The 23534-nt window shown below is 44.3% G+C and overlaps 1 protein-coding gene across 1 annotated transcript; it reads left to right on the plus strand.

Moving 5' to 3' along the window:
* Window positions 1-1623: 1623 nt before the first annotated feature.
* Window positions 1624-8166, plus strand: LOC123771384 (uncharacterized). The gene is made up of 5 exons (XM_045763892.2): window positions 1624-1751; window positions 5081-5158; window positions 7125-7589; window positions 7667-7857; window positions 7949-8166. The coding sequence occupies exons 2-5, from the start codon at window positions 5081-5083 to the stop codon at window positions 8073-8075; spliced, it is 861 nt and encodes a 286-aa protein (XP_045619848.2). The 5' UTR covers window positions 1624-1751; the 3' UTR covers window positions 8076-8166.
* The last annotated feature ends 15368 nt before the right edge of the window (window positions 8167-23534 follow it).

Here is a 23534-nt window from a genome sequence, read left to right on the forward strand (position 1 = left end):
TTTGTGTGTTTGTTTTACTGTTCTTGAGTTTTGTTCATGTGTTTCTTGCCTTGTTAATGGGAATAATGATGTTGATGTTTTTCTGTTACGTTGTATTTGTGTTTACCAAATAAAATGAAAAAATCTTTGTCAGATTTTCTTACAATGTACCTGTTAACATTTTTTGAAATTTGTGCAAGAAATTATCTTCTGTAATTAGATGGCTTTAAAAGAATGTAATAACATCAATACTATGTTTGTTCATAAACCCAATGTACCTTCTTGTATATATTTAAATTAAAATAAAATAAATGTATGCGAATAGTTATGCTTCCAGATTTTACATTTAGACAAATCCAAATAAGCAGATATTACAAACTCCCAGAGGTACTTGTAGACGAGACTAAACCTAGTAGTACTAACATCTAGAAGTCTGCTAACCTTATTGGATGACCCATAGACGTACTGTTCTTCCTACGTAATAGAATGATGAAAGATGGAGTAACTGGTGTGAATTTCACTTTGCTTCAAATCTACGAGATTTTGTTGATGCTCCCGGAATATTTCTGCCCTCAGGCTGATAAAAGTCAGTCCAAGACGGTAATCAATTCTCTCTTTACGAGCAAAGGTTTTGGCTAATTCATCAGTTTAATCATTCATTCGGAGACCAATATTGGGAAGGAATCCACAGCAGACAAACTCTGACTCATTCATTGATTATTTAATTATATATGTGTCTAGCTTCAGACACAAGCAGGTCACAGTTATGCCGTGGGGAGCTGAGGGCATTCATGGATGACAAGGAGTCACCTACAACTAGCATATCAGCTTTGGATTCATATACGCTTTCGAGTGCAAGGATTATAGCGACCAATTCTGTTTGAAGAGTGGAGGCCCAGTTATTTACACGCCAGGTGTGAGAGTGGGTTTGGTGACTCGATGAGATCACTTTACTCAGAGAACGGGATGACCTAATTACAAATTTCTCCCTTACTTTGCTTGCAACATCTTTTCTAAGAATTCATATCTTACAGGTTAAAATTCAGTCAGACTTCACCAAAATGCACAGGTGAGCATTTTATGTATGAATATATGCACGTACGTATCATATGGTTAAGAAAATAACATATGTTACATACCTGTTCACGCAAGACGGTGCGCCAGTACTTTATATTTGTGCATGATATGTGTCGGTGGGTTATTGCATAACATTAAACTAGGTCACGAACGAAAAAGTTTGAAGAAGCGCCGTCCAGAAGGACTGAGGTCAGTCTCGCGAGACTGGTTATTTGATTTGTCTCACCTCATTATGGACTAATATATGTTTAATATTTGTATTTATATAGGAGGTTAAACTCAGTAAAATCACTGGAAACATTGTGATTATTGAAGTACAGTGAAGTACAAACTGCAAACTATATAATATAGACGGACAACTAAATTAATATTTATTATAATTAAAAACAGATAATCTTAACAATTACTCAAGATGGTCAATGATTTAATGTAATTGAGAACGGTATGAAATAGTATCACATTCTCCTGTAGTAGCCGCGCCCGTCAATAGATGGCGCTAATAGGTTGGCAGAGCGTTGGGTTGGGTGATACATGAACATACATTTTATAGGGAGCTTTCCTATCCTTGTTTCAGAGTCTGTCGTTAGTGTGTCTGTTTGTAGTGAGTGGGGAAGGCAACAAGGCGGGCAGCGTTCTTGTGCTTGACATTCTAGTCATTGCTTCTTTTATTGGCAACACTCTTTCTATATTATAAGGTTTGTGCGTGTTGTAGTAATAAGTTCATGTATTTATTTATATACTAGAAGGTACATTGGGTTAGAGAGAATACATAGCCTAGTATTTACAGTTTTGTAAAGCCACTAGGACGCGCAGCGTTTCGGGCAGGTCCTCAATCTAACGTATAATTTTAAATAAATTCTAGCAGAATTAATAAAATTACAGATACATTGCAAGAAAAAAGAGATGAGAATAGTAAGTATATTTAAAGCACATTGGTATATTAAAGCTCTGGTTGACTACATTGACATCTTGAATGGTAATTTAAACAAGATTAACAGACACCGTACAGCAGATTGATAGCACATACAAGACAGCAATGATCACAATGGTAAAGATGTTTGGATTGTGTATATAAAGATCGGGAGATTGGGTAGCAATAGATACAGTGCAATTTTAAAGCAACAAGGTAAAAAAAAAACTATGCAGTTGAGACAAGGTACTTTTTAGTTTTGTTTTTGAATGACGCAGAGATTGGACGGCTTCTAAATTCATTAGGTTGAGTTCCATCGACTGGGTCACATTATTTGCATAGTGTTTACGCAGATTAAGTTTGACTCTGGGGATATTAAAGAAATTTTTTTCTGGTGTGGAAATGTGTTATTACATCTGTCCAGGGAGAGTTTTAGAGCAGGATTTGCGTTTAAGAACAGGGTTTTGTAAATGTAATTGGCACAAGAAAATTTGTAGAGTGAGATTGTTTAGCATGTTAAGGGAGCTAAACAAGGGGGTTGAGTGTTGTCTAAAAGCAGAATTTATTATTCTGATGGCAGATTTTTGTTGGGTGATGATGGACTTGAGGTGGTGTGCGCAGTGGTTGAACCCCATGCACAGATACCATAATTAAGATAGGGATAGATTAGTGCATAATATAGAGATGAGAGCAAAGTTAGGTACATATCTGATTTTGGAGAGTATCCCAACTGTTTTAGACTCTTAATTATGTGTTGTATGTGGGTGTTGAAGTAGTCTCTTGTCTAGGAATAGGCCAAGACACTTTGCATCATTTTTATTGCTAATGCTTACATTATCTATCTGAAGCTGAATTGCATTCGTAGATTTGCATCCAAATAAAATGTAGTGGGGTCTTTTCTTTAAGTGTTAGTTTATTGGTTGACATCCATAAGTAGACTTTTTATTAGTTCATTATTATCATTTAGTGTCTGGGTTGGGGTTAGAGTACATGAGGGTAGTATCATCAGCAAACGAAATAGGTTTCAGAATGCTAGAGACATTAGGCAGATCATTGATGTATATAAGAAATAGGGGAGGTCCCAAGATGCTGCCCTGTGGCACTCCAACGGTTATTGGTAGAGTGGCAGAAGTTTTATTATTGATGGTTACACATTGAAGACTGTCACTAAGATAGGATTGGATATAGTCCAGTGCATGGCCTCGGATTCCATGATGGCATTTACGTAAGAGGTAACTGTGATAGAGTCAAAGGCCTTTATCAGGTCAATGATTAGTCCAATCGGAAACTCATTTTTGTCAAGGGCTGAGTAAATTATATTCAGACTAATAATTGCATCCTTGGTACTTTTTTTTGGGGGGGGGGGGAGCGGAAGCCAAACTGACAAGGGCTAAGAGTGTCAAATTTTAAGAGATAGGAGTAGAGCTGTTTGTAGATCATTTTTTTCAAATATTTTTGATAGGATGGGTAGGTTTGATATTGGTCTATAATTGTTTGTCTGCCGGATTACATCCTTTATGAACTGGCGTTACTCTTGCTTCTTTAAGGATATCAGGGAAGGTATGGCACTCGAAGGATTTGTTGAACAGCAGAGCTATAAGTGTCAGAAGGATTTGGGAGGCTCTTGTATACAATGGATGGGATTTCACTGATGTTCCCAGCTGTGGTTTTTAATGTGTATGATGGACACGTCTGTCGGGCTGACTGGTGAAAGAGGAGAGTTTGGATAGCTGCCCGAGATGTATTGATATGTCTGTGGGATCTTGATGGCAAGGTTAGCACCAACCAATGAAAAGAAGCTATTAAATTAATTTGCCACTTCTAAATCGGTTGACGGTGTAAAGCTATCCTTAGTGTTATCTGGTTGGGGGAGCGTTTGTTCCTAGGATATTAGAGATGGTATAATATGTGCTTTTCCTAATGCCTTTTGCTTTTTTTTCAATCTAGTCTCATAATATGAAAGTTTGGCTTTTCATATGATACTGATAAGCACTGATGAATACCTTTTAACTACTTCCTTTTGTAACTAGGCCAATACTGAAATTTTTCATATGTATTTAGACTTGATTATGCCACTTGTGAGCCACGGATTGTTTTTTCTTTTGTCGGTTACCTCTTTGGAAAGGAGGGGACAGGGAGTGTTGTAGAGGCTTAGTTTTGGAGAGAAAGAGGTTAGTTAATAAGTTCATATCCTGTTTATTACTGAAATCAGATTCCCAGTTAATATTGTGAATAACATTACAGAGATTGCCTAAAGCTGATTCACTGTGTAGCCTGAATGAGTTTCTTGCTTTCTGGAGGTATTGTATCCCTGTTTGCTATGAGGAAGGTAGGATAGTTGTCGGTTGTTCTTTCATAATTACCCCAGATGTAAGGGGAGCTGTTAAATTAGTCCATAAGTGATCAAAGGTAGTGGCAGATATGAGTGACTCGAGTGGGCTTGGCAATTGTGGAGATTAGCATACAAGAGTGCATGCTGTTACAGAAATAGTCGACGAGTGTTATTTTGAAGACCTAGGTCAATATTGAAATCGCCTCCTAGAATGATGTGATTTTTGTTGAGATTGTCATTTATAAGATTCCTTACGTTGTCTGAGAATGAAGCTATGTTGGTATTAGGAAATCTATAGATGGCACAGATAGTCATGGAGGTTTTAGGGGATTTACTAGAGAACTTGGCAAAGGTATATTCAAAATAGTGGTCTCTTTTCACCAATGACACTATTGCAGATGAAGGTATCTTTGTAAAATATTGCTGTGCCACCTCCTTTTTTATTAGGCCTGCAGTTATGAATGGCTTTATAACCAGCTAAGTTGAAGTTGGGTATAGGCTTTACTTAGCAAAGTTTCTGTTAAAATGATGAATAATAATTTATTACCTAGTGCTGTGAATAGTGCATTTGTGTTGATTTAGTGTTTCAGTAAAGTTAATGTTTATTACTAGCTTGCGTATTTCACTTTTTCCGAAACAAATTTGTGTAGCTAGTTAATCTTGTGAAGGTAGAAGTAAATACATATGCATATTTTTTCATAGTTTTCCTGTAAATTTCAGTCAGTACATGTAACACTGGTCTCCCACCTCTGATTTTGAATAGTAACGGTTATTAATTTCAGATGTGTTCGTATTCCTTGGTATTGCTGCTATGGACGACCCTGGTGTCCCGGGTGTTGGTTGGTGCACAAATTTCCACAGTAAGTAAATATTGGGTTAGATAAATGTTCCAGAAAGTGTTGGCAAAAATTGTACCTTTCTAATCGCTTATAAATCTCGAGGAATGTTAACAATTTAAACACTTCTCGACTACTTCTGAAATTGCGTGCCTTAATTTCGGCTTGCCAAGACTAGTTATGCTAAAGGTTTGCCTTGAATTAAAATGGTAAGAATTTTTGTTTAGGAATCTGGCAATTTCAGATCTCGCTAAGCCATAACCCTGAACGATCAAAATTTCGATCGTTGGTATAACTAGTGTCGCAAAGATACCTGGTGGTAGTATCCACACACTACTCGATCGCGAATACTGATCATTCATGAGGTTTTACAAAAGTGCCTGTTAATAAGCCTAGGTATTCGGCTACTTTGACTTTCCTCCATGTATGTGTCAATTATTTGGTGAGGCATCCCCCTAGAGGCCAGAGCTTGTCTTAGACTTCTGTACATTAAAGTCTTTAGTTTGAATAGTGTTGAAACTATTGAAAATATAAAATGTAAATATATTCATATATATATATATATGAGCGCTAATATTAATCTTCAACGTCGATAATATTGGGTGTTCAAATTTCATCGCTGAACTCTAAATTACTGCCTGAAATTGGCCCTGCTCTATACTTCCGGGGAACGTTAATTTTGCAGTAATTTGCAGCTAACAAAGCAGAAGGAAAAAAATTCACCGATCCTAACTTCCGAATGTACAAAGCTAATTTTCTCCCTAGTTAACATTAAAATATAAACTCTCCTAAGCACACCACGCCCCCTCCCTTCCTTAGGAACTTCTTTTTTTTTTTTTTTTTTTTTTTGGGGGGGGGGGGGGGGGGGGTTACAATTTCAATTGGTTGACAACCATTAAGGGACCCCCACGATGTAAAATAGGATCGGCATCTCTTAAAACTTGGTCGCATATTGTTTTCAGAGGACCCTACCATGGCACACAGTTAACGTGGTTAGGTAAAGAAAATTGGTGAAATGGTATGGTTTAGACACCTGGGCACAACTACATACCTAATCTCTATAAAAATGGAAATGTTCGTTTGTTCAAAATCGCTGATCTCTGAAAGCTCTGCACCGATTGCTTTGAAATTTTGACAACGTTGCATTCGAATAGGAGCGTGGTTTTATATACCTTCTATATAGATGGCACTCCTGTGACAGGTAAAAACATGCGTTTTTGAAGAACGGCGCCATCTGTTGCACATAATGGCAACATACATGCTATACTGAATGTCAAATTCCACATCAATATTTCAGATTGCATTGATAAATATTATTTTCATAGATTTCGATTTTTATTTTATTGAATTATTTTGTGATATTGTTTTGGAATTGAGATGTTTACCATACCGTTCATTTCATGAGTAGTTTTTTTTTCATTTTCCTTTCATTTTTTTTAACTTTTTCTTATTTCAGTGATGAACATAGTGATCTGATGTTCCCATCAGAGAATTGGGAACATCAGACCGTTTGGTAAGGCAAAGGACAAGGGAGTGGGGAATAATGGTAGGGATGATGAGGGGACGGAGGAGTTTGGTATGGTGAGTACGAGGGGATGGGGGAAAAGAGAATGGTGGGAAGGACAATGGGACTGGGGTGTGGGGCATAGTGGGGAGGACGAGGGGATGGTGGAGTGGGGAATGGTTGGGAGGCCGAAGGGATGGGTGAGGTGAAAATGGTGTGGAAGACTGGGAAGGTTGCTGTCGCTCGGCAATGCACAAGTTTGAGCCACAGCAACGCGTGGCCGGCTACTGCTAGTATTCAATAAATGTGAAACCTAGTAAAATAATTCTTATAAATTTAGAAAAGACTGCATAATTTTTTTTTCCCTAGAAAGTGCCTCGTAAATTTTATTATTTGGCTTATAAATTTTACGAATTTATAGGAAACTTGCTCCAGCTCACTCCTATGCATCATCTGGACTACTATATCCATTCCCCAACCCAACAGCCTGGCTCTGGTTATGGCAGTCAGACCCGAGGACAGGGAGGTGCCAGCTCTCAGGGGTCATCGGGTCAACAGGTCAGCGGTTCAGTTGTAGGTGGCGGCCCGGGCGTCGGCAGCGGTCCACTTCTTGGTGCTGGATTAGGTCTTGGCAGCGGTCAAGGAATAGGGATTAACCTCGGCCAAGCCAATCAAGCTGGCAGTTCTAGTCAGAGAGTCGGCAGCGGTGACAGGGCTGCACAGGTCAGCAGCGGACCTCGAGCTACTTCTGGCAGCAGCGGTCCGGCCTCTTACGCTGGTGCAAGGTATGGCAGTCCTCAAGTGAGCAGAGTGGATGCACTATTTAACCCCACTGTCACCCAGCTCATCACCATCGACCGCTTCGTCACCCTCACTGATCAGGCTTTCCAGAGTGTGGCTGTCACCCTCACTTCTCTCACCGTCCAGACTGTCACCACTGGAACACGCGCGGTGAGTACTTGGTATGTATTGTGATAAACGATGGTCTGGACGCTGAGCTTAGACTAGTTAAGTGTTGTCTTGCACAGGTGGCACAGACGCCGGTGGATGACCGCGTGGCCCTCCAGACAACGGTGGTTGTCAGACCTTCAACACTAACGGTCACGTACGTGCAGTCAGACTTCAGGATTGTGATTGAAAGGTCTCTAGACTACGTGACCATCGCCCACACCTCTTACGTCATCATTCAGACTACCTACACTACTACTGCTACCCAAGTGTAAGTTCGATTCTAAGATTACAGTATTGTAGTGGAACTGTCAGCCTCCTGATTACTTGTAATGGCTAATTAATAAATTTACTCCCCACAGGCTGTCGTACACGACAACGTTGGTGAGAACAAACATCAATACTAAGAGCACAGTGTTCACGGACTACCGCACAGTCACCGACACAGTCCTCGTCCCCGGAGCCCGCTACGGTTATAGACAGCTCTAGCACCTTCATCCATGCTGAGATTTTAAAGAAAGTAATATTAAACGTTTAACATCATCGGTCTGTATAAGCTATTAAACTTGACATAAGCATTGGGTGTTGTTTTAATAGCCGACTTGGAGTACATAATAAATAATTGCATGCACATTTACTTATTGAGAAATCTAAGCGGTTGTGAAGATAGAGTAATCCTTAATATCTGTATTCTTGAGGTTGCGAGAGTGCGGTGTTACACTAAAGATGACATTCTGGGAGGAATGTCTAGTAAACCAGCTACTGACTATCTGGTGCCTTAGAGATAGTCAGTGTTCCAACGGAGCACATCTCCTGAGACTTAAAAACGTAACGGCATAGGAAAATGCCAAAGGAGAACATAGGCTGCTGTTAGTGTGACTTATACAACGTTTCTTTTATTTTTGTATTTTTATTAAAGTAACCTTATGACGTACTTGTTGGCCTAGCCACGGTCTCTTAAGAAAAGTAGGTTGACTGTCCCTGGTATGCAAATCTAAGAGGATACCTTCATGACTAACTCTGTAACTGGTAAATAGAAAAACAACTTGATCAGCAAGGAAAACTATAATGGTAATTAAATCTCTTAATATTTATCTACAAACGTGTTCTACTTTCTGCTGTTCTTTGGCTGCATACCTCTGCACTTAATCCATACAGTCACAAGATCTACATTTGGGGACAACTTAACATTGTGAGTGGCTCGGGTGTACCGAACAGGGAGTGGCTGCGTCACTTCCTACTGTCACGGTGCACTATTTAAATGCAACACAGGTTCAATAACATTGCAGGGAGACCCGTGCATTCCCATTGGGTACATGCATCTGGGAGTTGACCCTTCCCTGCAGAAGTGGAACCCTGGGAAATACTAAATTTGCTGGAATGTAACAAAAACAAATAAATTTCTGTGTAGGTAAAAATTAAATATTTGGGGATTCACATCGCTATTGGTCCCTGGTATAGGTTTAGGCAGAGATCGACCATCCCTCGCGATCACTTGTACCCTAGATAGAATTCTTGGTGAATCGGATACTTTTGATGTTGTTCCCCGCTCAGCTCGTTGATGCCGTGAGGGGAGGCTTAGTGGGCGGCTGCCGGAGTGTGATGCTCCTTGGGACAGTCCTGTCCTTTTCAAGCCTTGTGCTCCTGCTGCCGTCCTCTCCAATTATGCTGAGCACCTTTTCCATTTCCTTCTGTTTCGTTTTTCTCTCCCCTCTTCTCCTATCTGCTTGCCGTTTACTGCCGACCTTTTGCTTGTTCTGGTTCTTCCCTTGGACTACTACTATTTTGATGCCCGGGTGCTTGAGGAGGCATACTCTTGCACCCGTAGAACTGTAGTACCCGACATAGAGAGAGAGGGGAACCTTTTATTGTCAATCCCCCTTTCGTCACTGAACCCGATCTCGACGGACTGTCGGTTCTTAAGGTGGCGTTTGTGGGGCGTATACTCACGACACACCCCTAGGAGGCCCCGGCATGATCGGCGATAGCTTCTTGTTAGGTGTCCTGCCTCTAATTGTGGCTCCATGGTGGGTGTGGGGGCACAATCGTGAATGAATATTCTTTTTCGTAGCGATGATAACCCCTGTTTCGACCGTTTCTGCTTTACCTTCTCAGGCTCGTGGGGTGGGCGACCTAGCCCCCGAGTCGGTCCATGTTGGAAGACCGGGTTCTGTAGCCTCTGCTGCATTGGGCCCCGATCTTGCTTCTCCTTTGGCCTCTCTGACTCCTTCCCTTGGCTCACCTCCCTCCTCTGTGGATGGGTCGAGCCCCGAGACCCCAGTGGTGACTACCTCGTCCTCTGGCGCGGCTCCATCTCTAGTTGTAACTACTGTGCCTTGTAACCCCTCTCTCTCTCTCTCTGGGGGTTCTCACTGCCGTCCTCGTCACGGACGCCCTCGCTCGATTCCTTCCCGTTCTGCTATCTATCAAGCCTTGTTTGGTCCTGCTTCGTGAACCAAATATTTTCATCTCCTCCCTCTTGATTCTGCGCCTCCTGACGATTTCTCCCTCCATCGACATCTCGTTGATTCCGTGGATGCCTCGGTTACTTTCAACCCCACTCGTCTCGGTACACGTGTCATTGCTGCTCCTTCTCAGCATGCTGCTTCCCGCTTGGCTTCCTTATCCTTCCTTGGCGAGACTCCTGTTCGGGTCTTGAAGAACGCTCAGTTGAATGCCAGTGTTGGCACTATTCTGCTCCCGCGCCATTTTGCGACCGGTGTTCGGGACCTGCGTGACTACCACGACGATATTCGACATATACTTGCTGCCCAGGGCCATTCTATTCTCCAGGTGGACACGTTTACTCGTCCCCCCTCGTGGTAGTCGCCGTCAACCCCTCCGGGTTGTGAAGAATTACCTTTGATGGTCGGACCCTTCCACCCTCTGTCATTCTTGCTGGTGCCAGGTGCTCTGTCCAGGAGTGCATTCCCTCTCCTCGGCTCTGTAACAAGTGCTGGAGGTTTGGGCATGGTGCCCTCTGCTGCTCCGGGACTGTCTCTGTCCTTTGTGTGGTGGCGAAGGTCACTCTAAGTCGGAGTGCACTTCTCCCCAGGCTCGTCGCCTCAACTGCGGTGAGGCCCATCCTACCTTCTCACGTGCATGTGTCAATTACAAGCTTGAGGCTGCCGTCCTCGACTTGAAGCACCGGGAGCGTTTATCTTTCACTGAGGCGAGACGCCAGGTTCGCCGGCTCCTGCCTTATAATATCTCTTATGCTCGTGTGTTGCGCTCTTCCTCTCCTTGTCCTTCCCACCTTCCTCAGACTCTCAACCGTTTCCGGGCCTTGGACCGTGATACGCCCACTGCCCCCTCTGTTCCTTTGGGTTCTCTCCCGAAGGATCCCCCTCCTGGTCCTCTGTCTGGGGTTCCCCTTCTTTCTACCCGGTCTGTCGTGTCTCCTGTGTCTTCTTCCTCGTCTCCCTCCGTTCCTCCTTCCCATCCTTCCCCTCCGTCTCTTAACTCTCCCTGCCACCTGTCGGTGCGGGCTGATGTCCATCGCTCTCCAACCGGCCGTCATGTGTGCTCTCGTTCAGCTTCTGTTGAGACGCTAGAATCCATTGCCCAGTACGTGGTTGCTGGGACACCTGTCTCTTTAAGTCAGAAGCGTAAGCCTGGCTCCATTCCTTCCTCCTCCCCGGCGGGTAAGAAGGTTTCGCTTTCTTCCTCGGCCCCTACTTCTGCCTCTCTCGCTCCTTCCCCTCCCATTTCGGTGGTTGCGCCCCCTGTTCCTGCTATGGAGGTTTTTTTAGCCCCCGCTTCCCTGTCGGTTGCTGCCCTTGCTGAGGTGCGCTCCCCTCTTTCTACCCCCCCCCCTCATACTGCTGCTGTCCTTGACTGCTCCTCTCCATTGTCTCCTCTTCCTCCTCCTCTCCATTGTCTCCTCCTCTTCCTCCGGACCCCGCCCGCCCACCTCTGATCTGTTCTCCCGTTTCCTTCCCTCCGTCTTTGTTCAGTTTACCCATGCCCCCTAACCCTGACTTTGATGACCCTGATCCCGACCTTGATATTCTTTAACGTGCTCTGTTGCTTTTTCGCCTTTGTTTCTTCCTTGTTCTCTGTTTTTGTTCTTTCTCTTCTCGTCGTTGTCCATTCTTTAATGGAACGTTCGAGGTTATTACGCCAATTTCCTTGAACTCCAACTTCTGATTTCGCGGTTTTTGCCCTTTTGTGTCCGTCTCCAGGAGCCAATGCTTGGTGCTCGTCCTGGTCGTTTTCGTGGCTATTCCTTAATCTCTCTTCCCCCCCCCCCCAGCCGTTGCTGGGGCTTCTAATTCTTCTGCTCTCTTGATTCGTGCTGATGTTCCCTTTGTTCATTTACTTTTTCCTTCGCCTCTCCATTGTTCTGCTGCTCGTATCTTTGTGGGAAATGGTACACAGTTTGTTCCATTTATCTCCCCCCGAGTGTCCCGCTTTCTCTTCCTGAATTGAAACACCACCTCGACTTCTTGCCGGAGCCTGTGCTCCTGCTGGGTGATTTCAATTGTTGTCATTGTCTTTGGGGTGACGCCCTGACGAATACCCGGGGTCGCCTTCTTGAGCCGTTTCTCCTCTCTTCTTCCCTGTCTCTTCTGAATTCTGGTGAGCCCACTCATTTGGACTCTCGGACTCGCACCCTTTCTTGTATTGATCTTCCTCTCTGCTCTTCTTCTCTTTACTTAGATTTCTCGTGGCAGGTTCTTGATGACCTCCATGGAAGAGATCATTTCCCCATCCTTGTTTCCTTTTTCTCTTTTCGCCCTTCCCACTCTTTCCCTAGGTGGCAGTTTGCTAAGGCGGACTGGACCCTATTTACCCTCAGTGTTGCTCTCTCTGACCTCTGCCTTCTGCCTCTCTCTCGCGCTCTCCTCCTTTTTCATGACACTATCTTCAACGCTGCCCTCCGCTCTATCCCTCGCTCTTCCTCTCGGGGTCCACGGAAGTGCGTTCCCTGGTGGAATGCAGACTGTGATCGGGCTGTCCGCTGTAAGCGTGCAGCCTGGAAGAGGCACCGCCGTAGGCAGACGACCGATTGCTTTCTTTTCTTTCGGAAAGCGAGTGCGGTGGCCCGTAGGGCCAACCGTACAGCTAAACGTGAATGTTGGGCATCTTATGTCTCAACAATTACGTCCAAAACTCCTCTGGCCCAGATCTGGAAGTGTATCCGCAAGATAGCGGGTAAATTCGTTCCCGATGTTTCACCGGTCCATCACCTCCATGATACTCTTGTGGCGGACCCATTGCAGGTCGCTTCCGTGCTGGGTTCCCACTTTTCTTCTGTTAGCTCTGGTCTTCATCTTCCCCAATCTTTCCTTCTTCGTAATTCTGTCCGTGAGTCTCGTCCTTTAGATTTCTGCACTCGTCTTCAGCTTCCCTATAATGATCCCTTCACTCTCTCTGAACTTCGTTCTGCCCTGGCCCTCTGCGGTTCTACGGCGGCGGGATCCGATGGTATTCATTATGAGATGCTTCGCCATCTCCCTCCGTGCACGTCTCAGTATTTACCGAGTCTGTATAATCGGATCTGGGAGTCGTCGTCAGTCTTTGAGGACTGGCTCGATGCCGTTGTCCTCCCTGTTCGCAAACCGGGGTCTCTGGGTACTTCCCCTAAGGACTTTCGCCCTATTGCACTCACAAGTTGTGTCTGCAAACTCTTTGAACGTATGGTTAACGTTCGTCTGATGTGGTGCCTGGAACACCATCACCTCCTCTCCCCTTCTCAATTTGGTTTCCGCAAGTGCCGCAGCACGACAGATGTCCTGGTGAACTTGGAAGTCTATATTCGTACTGCGTTTGCTGCGAAGACCTCCGTTGTTGCCGTCCTTTCTGACCTGGAAATTGCTTACGACACCTCTTGGCTATATCATATTCTAACTCAACTTCATTCTTTTGGCCTTCGTGGTCATCTCCCTCTCTTTCTCCGAAGCTTCCTCTCTCGTCGTTCCTTTCGGGTGCGCCTTGGTACCGCTCTCTCTGCCTCTTTTTAGCAATACGAAGGTGTGCCCCAGGGTAGTGTTCTGAGCACTACTCTTTTTCTAGTTGCCCTCAATGGTCTTCTTTCCTCTCTTCCTTCTGGTGTCTTCTCCGCTCTCTGTCGATGATCTTACCCTTTGCTGTCAGGGTGATGATTCGCCTCTCCTTCAACTTGCAATTGATGCCGTGTCGTCTTGGCCCACCAATCATGGTTTCAAGTTCTCTACTTCTAAGACTTGTGCCATGACTTTTACGCGTAAACGGGTCGTTCTTCGTCCCTCTTTGTCACTTTATGGTCATTCCCTTGAATACAAAGATTCTGCGAAGCTTTTGGGGTTATTCCTTGACACTCGTTTGTCTTGGTCTCCCCATATCTCTTACCTCCGTGTTGAGTGCTCTAAGGCCCTTACCCTCCTTCGGGTCTTGTCCCATACTTCTTGGGGGGCAGATAGGCGCACTCTCCTTGCTTTACATTCCTCTCTCGTCCTGTCTAAGCTCGATTATGGTTGCCCTGCTTACTCGTCTGCTTCTCCTTCTACTCTTCGCCGTCATGATGCTTTGCACCATATTGGGTTGCGCCTCAGTTCTGGTGCCTTTCGTTCGACTCCCATCCTTAGCTTGTATGTTGTGACTGGCTTCCTGTCTCTCCAGGACCGCCGTGATCGCTACTGTCTTCGCTATCTTGCGCGGTCCTTGCAACATCCTTCCTCTCGCCTCTGTCGTGCTTTAACTTTTACCCCTCCTGCGGTTCCTGTTCCTCTTCACCACCTCCCTCTTTCTGTCCGGTTATCTCGCCTACAGGATTCTCTTTCCGTTCGTATTTCTGATGTTTCTCCTCGTGTTGTTCCTTCTTTGCCCCCGTGGAAAGTCCCTCTTCCGCGGTTTTGTACATCCTTGACATGTATCACTAAAGCTTTTACCCCTCTTACTGTTCTAAAACGCCTTTTCCTCGAGCACTTTTCTTCTCACTCCCGCTCCGTTTCTGTCTTTTTTCGATGGGTCTAAGTCTGCGGATGGTGTTGGCTACTCTGTTGTTTTTCCTGATCGCACTTATATGTGTCGCTTACCTCCAGAGACCAGCATCTTTACAGCGGAGCTTTATGCTATTCCCTATGCTCTTCGTCTCCTGCTTTCTCGTTGTCAGTCTTCCTTTGTAGTTGTTGTTGACTCTCGTAGTGCCTTCATGGCTCTCGGGTCCTTTAATCCGGTTCATCCAGTAGTTGTCGAGATCCAGCATTGGCTGTTTCTTGGTCACAGTCAATTTAAGTCGGTTGAGTTTTGTTGGGTTCCCAGCCATATTGGTGTGTCTTTAAATGAGCGTGCGGATGCTGCAGCCAAGGAAGCTGTCCGCTCTTGTCCCATCTCTCGTAAAGGTATTCCGTATTCCGACTTTTACCCGGTTATCCATTCCTCCGTCCTTACCCGTTGGCAGGCTTCTTGGTTGTCTGTTATTGGTAACAAACTACGTACTCTTAAATGTTGTGTTTCCTCCTGGCCGTCCTCCTATCACCGTAACCGGCGATGGGAAACAGCTCTGGCGAGGTTGCATATTGGCCAAACTCGCTTAACCCATGGTCACTTGATGGAGCGCCTGCCTGCTCCTTATTGTCCTAGTTGCATTGTCCCTCTTACGGTCGTGCATGTCCTTCTTGAATGTCCTGACTGCCAGGACAAGCGTGAGTCTTGCTTTCCAGTCGCCCCTCGCGGTCACCTCTCTGTCACTAGAATTCTTGGTTACTTGGATACTTTTGATATCGTTCGCCTTATGCGTTTTTGTTCTCGTATTGGCATCCTTGGTGATATTTAGCGCCCTCTGATTATTTTGCGTATTTGATGGTGCTACATAGCCTTCCCGGTTTGGTGCCTTCTTTTGATAATTACTTACTTACTTACTCATTCCATCATCCTTGCCCAGGGCTGTTGGTCTTCTGTTGTTGGTAACAAATTGCGTACTCTTAAGTGTTGTCCCTCCCCCCCCCCCCCCATGGCCTTCCTCCTGCCCCTGTAACCGGCGGTGCGAAATTTCTCCAGTGTGGTTGCGTCTTGGTGATATTCGCTTAACTCTCGATCATTTAATGGAGTGCCGCCCAGCTCCTTATTGTCCAAATTGCGTTGTCCCTCTTAGCATCGTGCATATCCTTGTTGAATGTCCCGATTTCCAAGAGGAGCGTAAGTCTTTCTTTCTGACCGCCCCTCGTGGTCACCTGTTCTTCAATAGAATTCTTGATGAATCGGATACTTTTGATATCGTTCGCTTTGTGCGTTTCTGTTCTCGTATTGGCATCCTTGGTGATATTTAGCGCCCCTGATTATTCTGCACATTTGATGGTGCTACATAGCCTTCCCGGTTTGGTGCCTTCTTTTTGATAATTACTTGGATACAGAGAATGGCTTCAGCTCATGTTTGGTGTTACATAGCTTTCCTGGCCCGGTGCCTTTAATAATTACTTCCCCTCATGGTTTATTTGAGTGGTTTAAAAAGGGGCTTGTATCGTGCTGCTACTTTATTTCGTCAGAGAAGTCTTGTATGATTATAGATTTCGTAAGTCTTATAAATTCAGTGTCTCCCACTGCTGGGAATCTGAACCGGAATCAAAGTAATGCTCTGCCAGGTGTAGGACTCCTAGCGGCAGGGGGAAGTTTTAGACCTCCATAAAGAGCGGCAGGGACGCCTCCCAACCGCTCATCATTGATTCCCAGACGTTTTTTTTTTTTTTTTATTTCCCTAATCGTGAACAGACACACTCGATATTTAACAAGCTATGGTATACAACTTTGGCGGAAAATTCAGCACAAGTGCCGCTCTGAATTACAAAGGAGGCTAGATACGACTGTTAGCCGGAGCACTAGGCCTATGACATTATTCAGTACCTAAGAGTATTTTGGGTATTGTTAAGTTACTTTGATTATTGTACCAGACAAAATGATGTATTGGTGACAATGTGATCGACTGCTTAGTTTGTAAGCAGTTGCTTCCTGGTTTGGTGCCTTTTGATAATTACTTGTTAGCAATCGACCACAGATACATTAAATATGTCGGTATTAAGCGTGTTTTTAAAATTACCTAGATTAGCATGGAAGAAAATAAGTTGTATCGGCATATTGAATAGGCTTCGAATGTTAAATGGCATTTAGGTCTTTGATGTAAATGAATGGACCAAGTACGTTAGCGTTCCACAGGTTAATGTCAATTAGCAAAGTGGGAGAAGTAGCATCGTTCGAACATAGTGCTGCCTGTCCGAGGTTAGATTGCAAATACAGAAGGGTGTGACCCTACTCCATAGTGTTGGAGTGTGACAAAAAGTGTGCTGGTCAGGAGCCTTGCATAGGTTAACTAAGTTGACTTTGTTAACGAATTGACTTAGTTACTGTAACGCTTGATAGTCGCACCCCACCCATCTAATGTAATTCTTGTGGTGGCAGAAGCTCTAGTGAGGAATAAAGTCCGTTTCTTCACCTATACAATTGGTGCTGGAAATTATGGCATTGAGCCAAGAAATGTGGTATTCTGTTGCCTCTTATTTGGTTACTCAGATCATTCTGGGAAAGAATGTTGGTGTGTTCAATGCATCAACTGTGGTGATGCCCAATTTGTTGTTTTTGTCTCCATTAAAAGTGAAGATGCCATCCTTCATCTTTGACATTACCATGCCATAGACCCCAACGCGTTAACAAGCTTCTCTTATTTCCCCCATATCATCCTACAGTCCGTGTGACCCCCCCTTTGTCTTTCCTTACTCATTGATTTCATTTCGCCAGTCTACTCTGGAGTTGACCACTAGGAGTGGGGGAAATTGGAGGTTCAGAGCAGCCCACCTGAACCAATCGGCTCTAATTAGCCGATTGGCAGATTCACCAGTGTGCGCTCACTGCGCCAAGGCACCGTCCATCGAGGGGGAGCCAAAGACTAAGCATGGAGAAAACTAACCAAAAAAAAGCAAAGACTAACCATTGCCGGAGATATGGAACCCGATATTTTGTCTGTACGACTCTGGAGACTAGTCGCCCTCTCAGATCCTAAAATAGATAAGTATTAAGAAGCACGTAACTAGAAATTGAACTTCACAGCAATGCACCCGTTCCCACCATTGAGCCCAACAAGGGTAGGCATAAGCTCACAAGGATCTTCGGGGCTAACGGATAGTATACGTGGGCGATTATATAAGGGCCTTAAGAGTAGCCCAAGGACCGATTGGAATAACAACCCTACAATGCTAGGTTTATGCTATGTCTGAACTAGACGACTGATTCTTGAGGGCCACGCAACCTCCCATTTTACCTATCCCCCACCCAGGTGCTGCAACCACTGAGTAGGCTTAACCAAATAAAGGGACTGAAGTGAATACATGGGTCTGTGCACAGCAAACACACGGTAGGCACTTCGCTTGTGTACCGCCACAGCAGGCACATTAGAGGACAGTAAGAGCCACTCACCTACCCAGGCGGAACACAAACCCCCCGCCCCCTCCCTCAATATCAAGGAGTAACCGAGAAGTAGTGTAAATGTGAAGTCTTTGTATTTACGTCTTCAGTTAGGAGATTGTATTGTTTTATCTGTAGCTATGGGAGATTATTTTCTGTCCAAAATTGTAGGCCAGTCGCTTGAGGCCTAGTGTCACCTAATTTGACACTCAGGTGACAGTCCGGGATGAACATAGGCTGGTCATGGTCGCCAGAATTCAATCGGTACCGGTGTGCTGGGGTCACATTCAGACGCCACACGATTTCTTGCACTGTCCGTCCCAATACCTATGTAAATATTGAAAAAAGGATTAAAGCATCTTATAAAAAAACACCAATATTCATTTGTCTCTGGAGGATTAACTGAAACACCCTGCCTTTTAAACTACGACCATAATCCCATGAAACATTCTGAACTTCTCCCTCTCATAAGTATGAGGGTGGAGGAGATTCAATTCAAGTGTTTATTATATTCTGTGTGAATATCATTTATAGTAATTGAATGAGGACATTATAATTATTACTAATAATATATATTTTAGTGATATGGAGAGAAACGGGGATGGAGAGGGTGAAGGAATAGGTAGAGGGAGTAGGACCAAGTTGAGTGGGTGAAGTGAGGGCCAGGCAAAGGTAGTGGGAAATGGTGAGGAAAGGAGAAAGAGGAGTACGGGTGGGGAGGGACCAAGGAGATGGGGATGAAGGGGAAGAAGTAAGTAATTATAATAAGAAGGCGCCAAGTCGGGGAGACTATGTAAGACCATGAATGGTGCAGGATATTCAAAAGTCGCTTTATATCACTAAGGATGCCAATACTAGAACAAAAGTTCATAAGGCGATCGATATCATGGATATGTAATTCTCCAAGGATTTTATCGAGGGAAAAATGACCCCGAGGGACAGTCGGGAAGCAAGACACTTGCACATCCTTCAAGTCTGGATATTCAACAAGGATATGGACGACCGTAAGACGGACAATGCTGTTCGAACAATAAGGAGCAGGGCGGCACTCCAGTAAGCACCCGTGAGTTAAACGGGAATGGTCAATAGGTAACCTCGCCAGAGCTGTTTCCCATCGCCGGTTATGGTGGTAGGAGGAAGGCCAAGTGGGCACGGTAACCTTAAGAGCACGCAGTTTGTTACCAGTAACAGACGACCAACGACCCTGCGAATGTGCATGGATTGAGGAATGAAAGACTGGGAAGAAGCCGGAATAAAGAACGCCTTTGCTGAAAATAGGACAAGTGTGGGTAGCCTCCTTAGCGGCAGCATCTGCACGCTTTTTTAAAGAAACATCTATATGGCTGAGAGCCCTGCAAAACTCGACTGCCTTAAATCTGCTGGAGATGAGAAACAACCAATGTTGAATTTCGACTTCCACAAGATCGATAGGATTAAATTACTCCAGAGCCATGAGGGAACTGCGATAGTCACCTACGACGACCATGATCATACAAAATTGCATAAAGTTCTGTCGTGAAGATACTAGTCTCCAGGAGTCTCATATAGGTCTGTTCAGGAAATACAACAGAATAGCCTACACCGTTATCTTCCTTCTTGAAGTTATCTTGAGATGATTTTGGGGCTTTTAGTGTCCCCGCGGCCCGGTCCTCGACCAGGCCTCCACCCCCAGGAAGCAGCCCATGACAGCTGACTAACACCCAGGTACCTATTTTGCTGCTAGGTAACAGGAGCGTAGGGTGAAAGAAACTCTGCCCATTGTTTCTCGCCAGCGCCTGGGATCGACCCCGGGACCACGGGATCACAAGTACAGCGTGCTGTCCGCTCGGCCGACCGGCTCCCGAGTCAGTCGGCCGGTTTACCGTCGGTAAACTTAGTGGGAGTGTGAAGAAAATGTTCAAGAATAAGGAGTTTCAGAACAGTAGGAAGAGTAGAATCCTTTGCTATATAGATCAAGGTTTAGCAAAACTCTCAAAGTAGGACCCTCCATGGGGGGCAAGGAAGTAACGACACGAAGAGAAATATTGGCAATAGGAACAGAGAAAGAATCTTGTATGTATAACGTAAAAATATATGTTTTCAAGTCGTATGGAAAATAGAAACAAGAACAAAATAACGTTTTAAGTAAGTAATGTGAGACAATAAAAGGAGCTAACCATTACTGACTCAGGGCTTGATCTCCGGACTGTGAGGTCGCAGAGAACGCTCCCACAGCTGGGCTTCTGCGGCTCCTAGCTATACTTTCCTACTCACTGATCTTATATTGTATACACACTAAGGGTCTGATTAACAGAAGAAAAACACATGTGTTTTGTTTGTTTTGTGTGTGTGTATTTACTATTTGTGCCTGCAGAAATATTGCAGTTAGGTTCGGTTGGGCAAGCGAGACAACCGGGCAAGAAAAGGAAGTTAGTGAAAGTGAACAGCTCTACAGGAGGGTTATCGATCAAAGCACGACGTAAGCGAGAGTGAGGGTGTTGTAGGGACCACTCAATGTAGCGAAGACAATAGCGAACACGACGATCCTGTAGAGACAGGACAAAAGCCTCAGGGTAGAGGACGAACAAAAGGAACCAGAGCTGAGGCGTAACCCAGTATGGTGCAGAGCATCAAGACAACGATGAGTGGAAGGTGAGGCAGACGAGTAAGTGGAACAGACAATCGAGTTTCGACAGCACGAGAGAGGAATATAAAGAGAGGAGTGTGCGTCCATCAGCGCCACCATTTGGTCACCACTTGGTCAGGGAGACATCTCCCGTCACGCAGGGTGCAGTTGCGCCTCCATAGATCTCCAGTATCATCTTTTGATACTGGTAATGGCTCGAAAGGGCCACCACTTACGGGCTATTCATGCCCGTGCCACCTCTTGGGTGGCTTAATCTTCATCATCATCAACCATCAGCGCCCCAGGAAGTATGAAACAATACCTTAAGTAAATTTATGGCCTTAATGCATTGAACTCGGAGGTAAGAAATATGGGACGACTAAGACAAACAAGTGTTGAAGATTAATCCCAAAAGTTTAGCAGAATCTTTATACCGAAGAGGAATGCCATAGAGCGACAAAGGGGGACGAAGGCCTGTTTCTGAGTAAAAGTCATAGAACAAATCTTAGTTGTATAAAACTTGAAGCCATGATTGATGGCCCAGGACGACACGGCATCAATTGCAAATTGAAGTTGTCGTTGTAGGAAAAGTGAGTCTTCACCGCGACAGCAGAGGGTAAGATCGTCAACATAAAGCTGAGAAAACTCCAGAAGGAAGGGAAGCAAGAAGACCACTGAGTGCTACCAGGAATAAGAGTAATGCTAAGAACACTACCATGGGGTACACCTTAGTATTCCCGAAAAAGGCAGAGAGTGGTACTAAGCCTCAGTCTAAAGGAACGGCTAGAGAGGAAGCTTTGTAGGAAGAGAGGGAGATTACCACGAAGGCAAACAGGACGGAGTTAGGACAGAAAATGGTATCTCCAGGTGGTGTCATATGCCTTTTCCAGGTCAAAAAGGGCAGCAGCAACAACAGAGGTTTTAGCAGCAAAGGCAGTAGGAATAGACCTTCAAGTTTACGAGGACATCAGTCGTGCTTCAACTAGAGAACCTGGTTTCCAAACAGGAAGAACTACCTCAAGCCAGTGCGTGGGGACTGACGACGACTCATATATACGGTTATAAATATTGTGTAAATAGTAAAATGTGCATAGAGAAAGATGGCGAAGCATCCCATAAGTAATGTCATCTGAGCCCGCTGCCGTAGAACCGCATATGGCAAAGACAGACTGGAGTCATGTGTTACTCCGAGAGAGTGAAAAAAGTCATTTTAGGAGAGCTGGAGATGCGTGCGAAAATCTAAGGACAAGATTCAAGAAGGGGCTTGCGAGCAAGAAAAGAGGGAGGAAAATGAGAACCGGAGCTAACAGTCGATAAGTATGAACCCAGTTCGAATGCAACCGACACCGGATCAGACACAACAGGACCACGGAAGTGAAGGACTGGCGTGATATCTGGAACAAACGTACCCCCTACAAACGGATTTTCTTCCAGATCTGAGGGAGAGGAGTGTCAACTGTAATAGTGCAGACAAGTAGGCATACGGCTGTAAATATAGGCTTTGAGGCCTACAATGCTCTTTCTCAAAATGTGAGTGTAGACCTAGTGTGGTGAATATGTGAATTTAAGCCCACGGTGTTATTTCTCAATATGTGAGTGGGGGCCTCGATCGGAACGAACTGCAGCAGCATGCAGGTTTTATAGAAATAATATTTGCACAAAGACTGTCAGTGTCAGGTTAAACAACTGGATGACCTCCACACAAGCAGAACTAGCAGCATCATAACTAGCTACCAGTACATTAAAAAAACATTGGAGGAGAAATAATATTTTGTGATTCAAAGTCTGCTCTTCAAGCAATCGAAAATTTCTCCTGGAAGATCGACAGCAAGAACCTCATACTACCAATTATAAATGATCTAATTGCTGCACAGAGTAAAGGGTCTCGAATCTCTTTTATATGGATACCTTCACACATAAATATAACCCATCATAATGAGACAGACATTGCAGCCAAATTAGCGTGCAACAACGATGAAGTTGAATTAGATCTAGGTATCCCCATCTCTACTGTCAAAATTGTATTGGTTCAAACACTCAGGTCTGATAGGAAAGAAATTACTGACTCCCAACGACCTGAAAGTACTAGTATTAAAAGCTATGATTTGTTCAGATCAGAAACCTATATCTATGGGCAGTACAAAATATCCACCAGATTGTGCGATACAGTGGTTGCAAGGATCAGATTGGGTTACTGTTACCTGTGGCAGGTGGCTATAGGTGATGGATCTCCCAATTCTGAGCACTCCAGGTGCAAACTCTGTGAGCAGGAACTGCGGCTTGATATCCCACACTACATCACCGAATGCCCAGTTATTAGACCTTTCAGACCAGTTGGTATGAGGTACCTGGAGCTTTGCAATTACTTTATTCACTCTCGTATTCTTGAGGATATCCTCATATTGCACCCAAAATTTGCCAGTGCAGGCTACTAAACATATGACCCTGTATGACTAACCATCCTGCAATATGGGGACTTTTTTACCACTGCTACCTTATTCACTCTTGTGCTGATGATATCCTCAAAATACATCCACAGTCTGCCAGTGCAGACTGCCTATCACATGCCTCGGAATGACTAACCATCCTGTGTGATGGGGATTTTTTAGCATCACGTAGTTAGCTTTTTTGACACACTGTACACCACTTCATATAGTCTAGGGTACCTGCACAAATGCAGATGTACCTCATGTATTAATAAAAAAAAAGATGGCAAATATATACATTTTGCGCTACGGTATTACAATTACTCATAATTAAATATTGTAAGACTTAAGGTAAAATTCAAAGCAAAACTAATATTTTGCTATTAATCAGTAAAGCGATAAAAAGGCTGCAAAAAATAATATTTTAATATAATTATTAAATAATAATAATAATAATAATAATTTTTATTTAGGCAAAGGTACATACATAAAGAGATTTTACAAAGTTTGTTGGCTTTATAGATAGAGCTAGTACATACAATG

The sequence above is a fragment of the Procambarus clarkii genome, chromosome 54 (assembly GCF_040958095.1).
Source record: "Procambarus clarkii isolate CNS0578487 chromosome 54, FALCON_Pclarkii_2.0, whole genome shotgun sequence".
Classification (NCBI taxonomy): domain Eukaryota; kingdom Metazoa; phylum Arthropoda; class Malacostraca; order Decapoda; family Cambaridae; genus Procambarus; species Procambarus clarkii.

Coding starts and splice junctions, on each gene's coding strand:
- LOC123771384 (XM_045763892.2), top strand. CDS start 5,081: ATGTGTTCGTATTCCTTGGTATTGCTGCTATGGACGACCCTGGTGTCC. Junction 5,159..7,124: donor TTGGTGCACAAATTTCCACA/GTAAGTAAATAT, acceptor CCAACCCAACAG/CCTGGCTCTGGTTATGGCAG. Junction 7,590..7,666: donor TCACCACTGGAACACGCGCG/GTGAGTACTTGG, acceptor TGTCTTGCACAG/GTGGCACAGACGCCGGTGGA.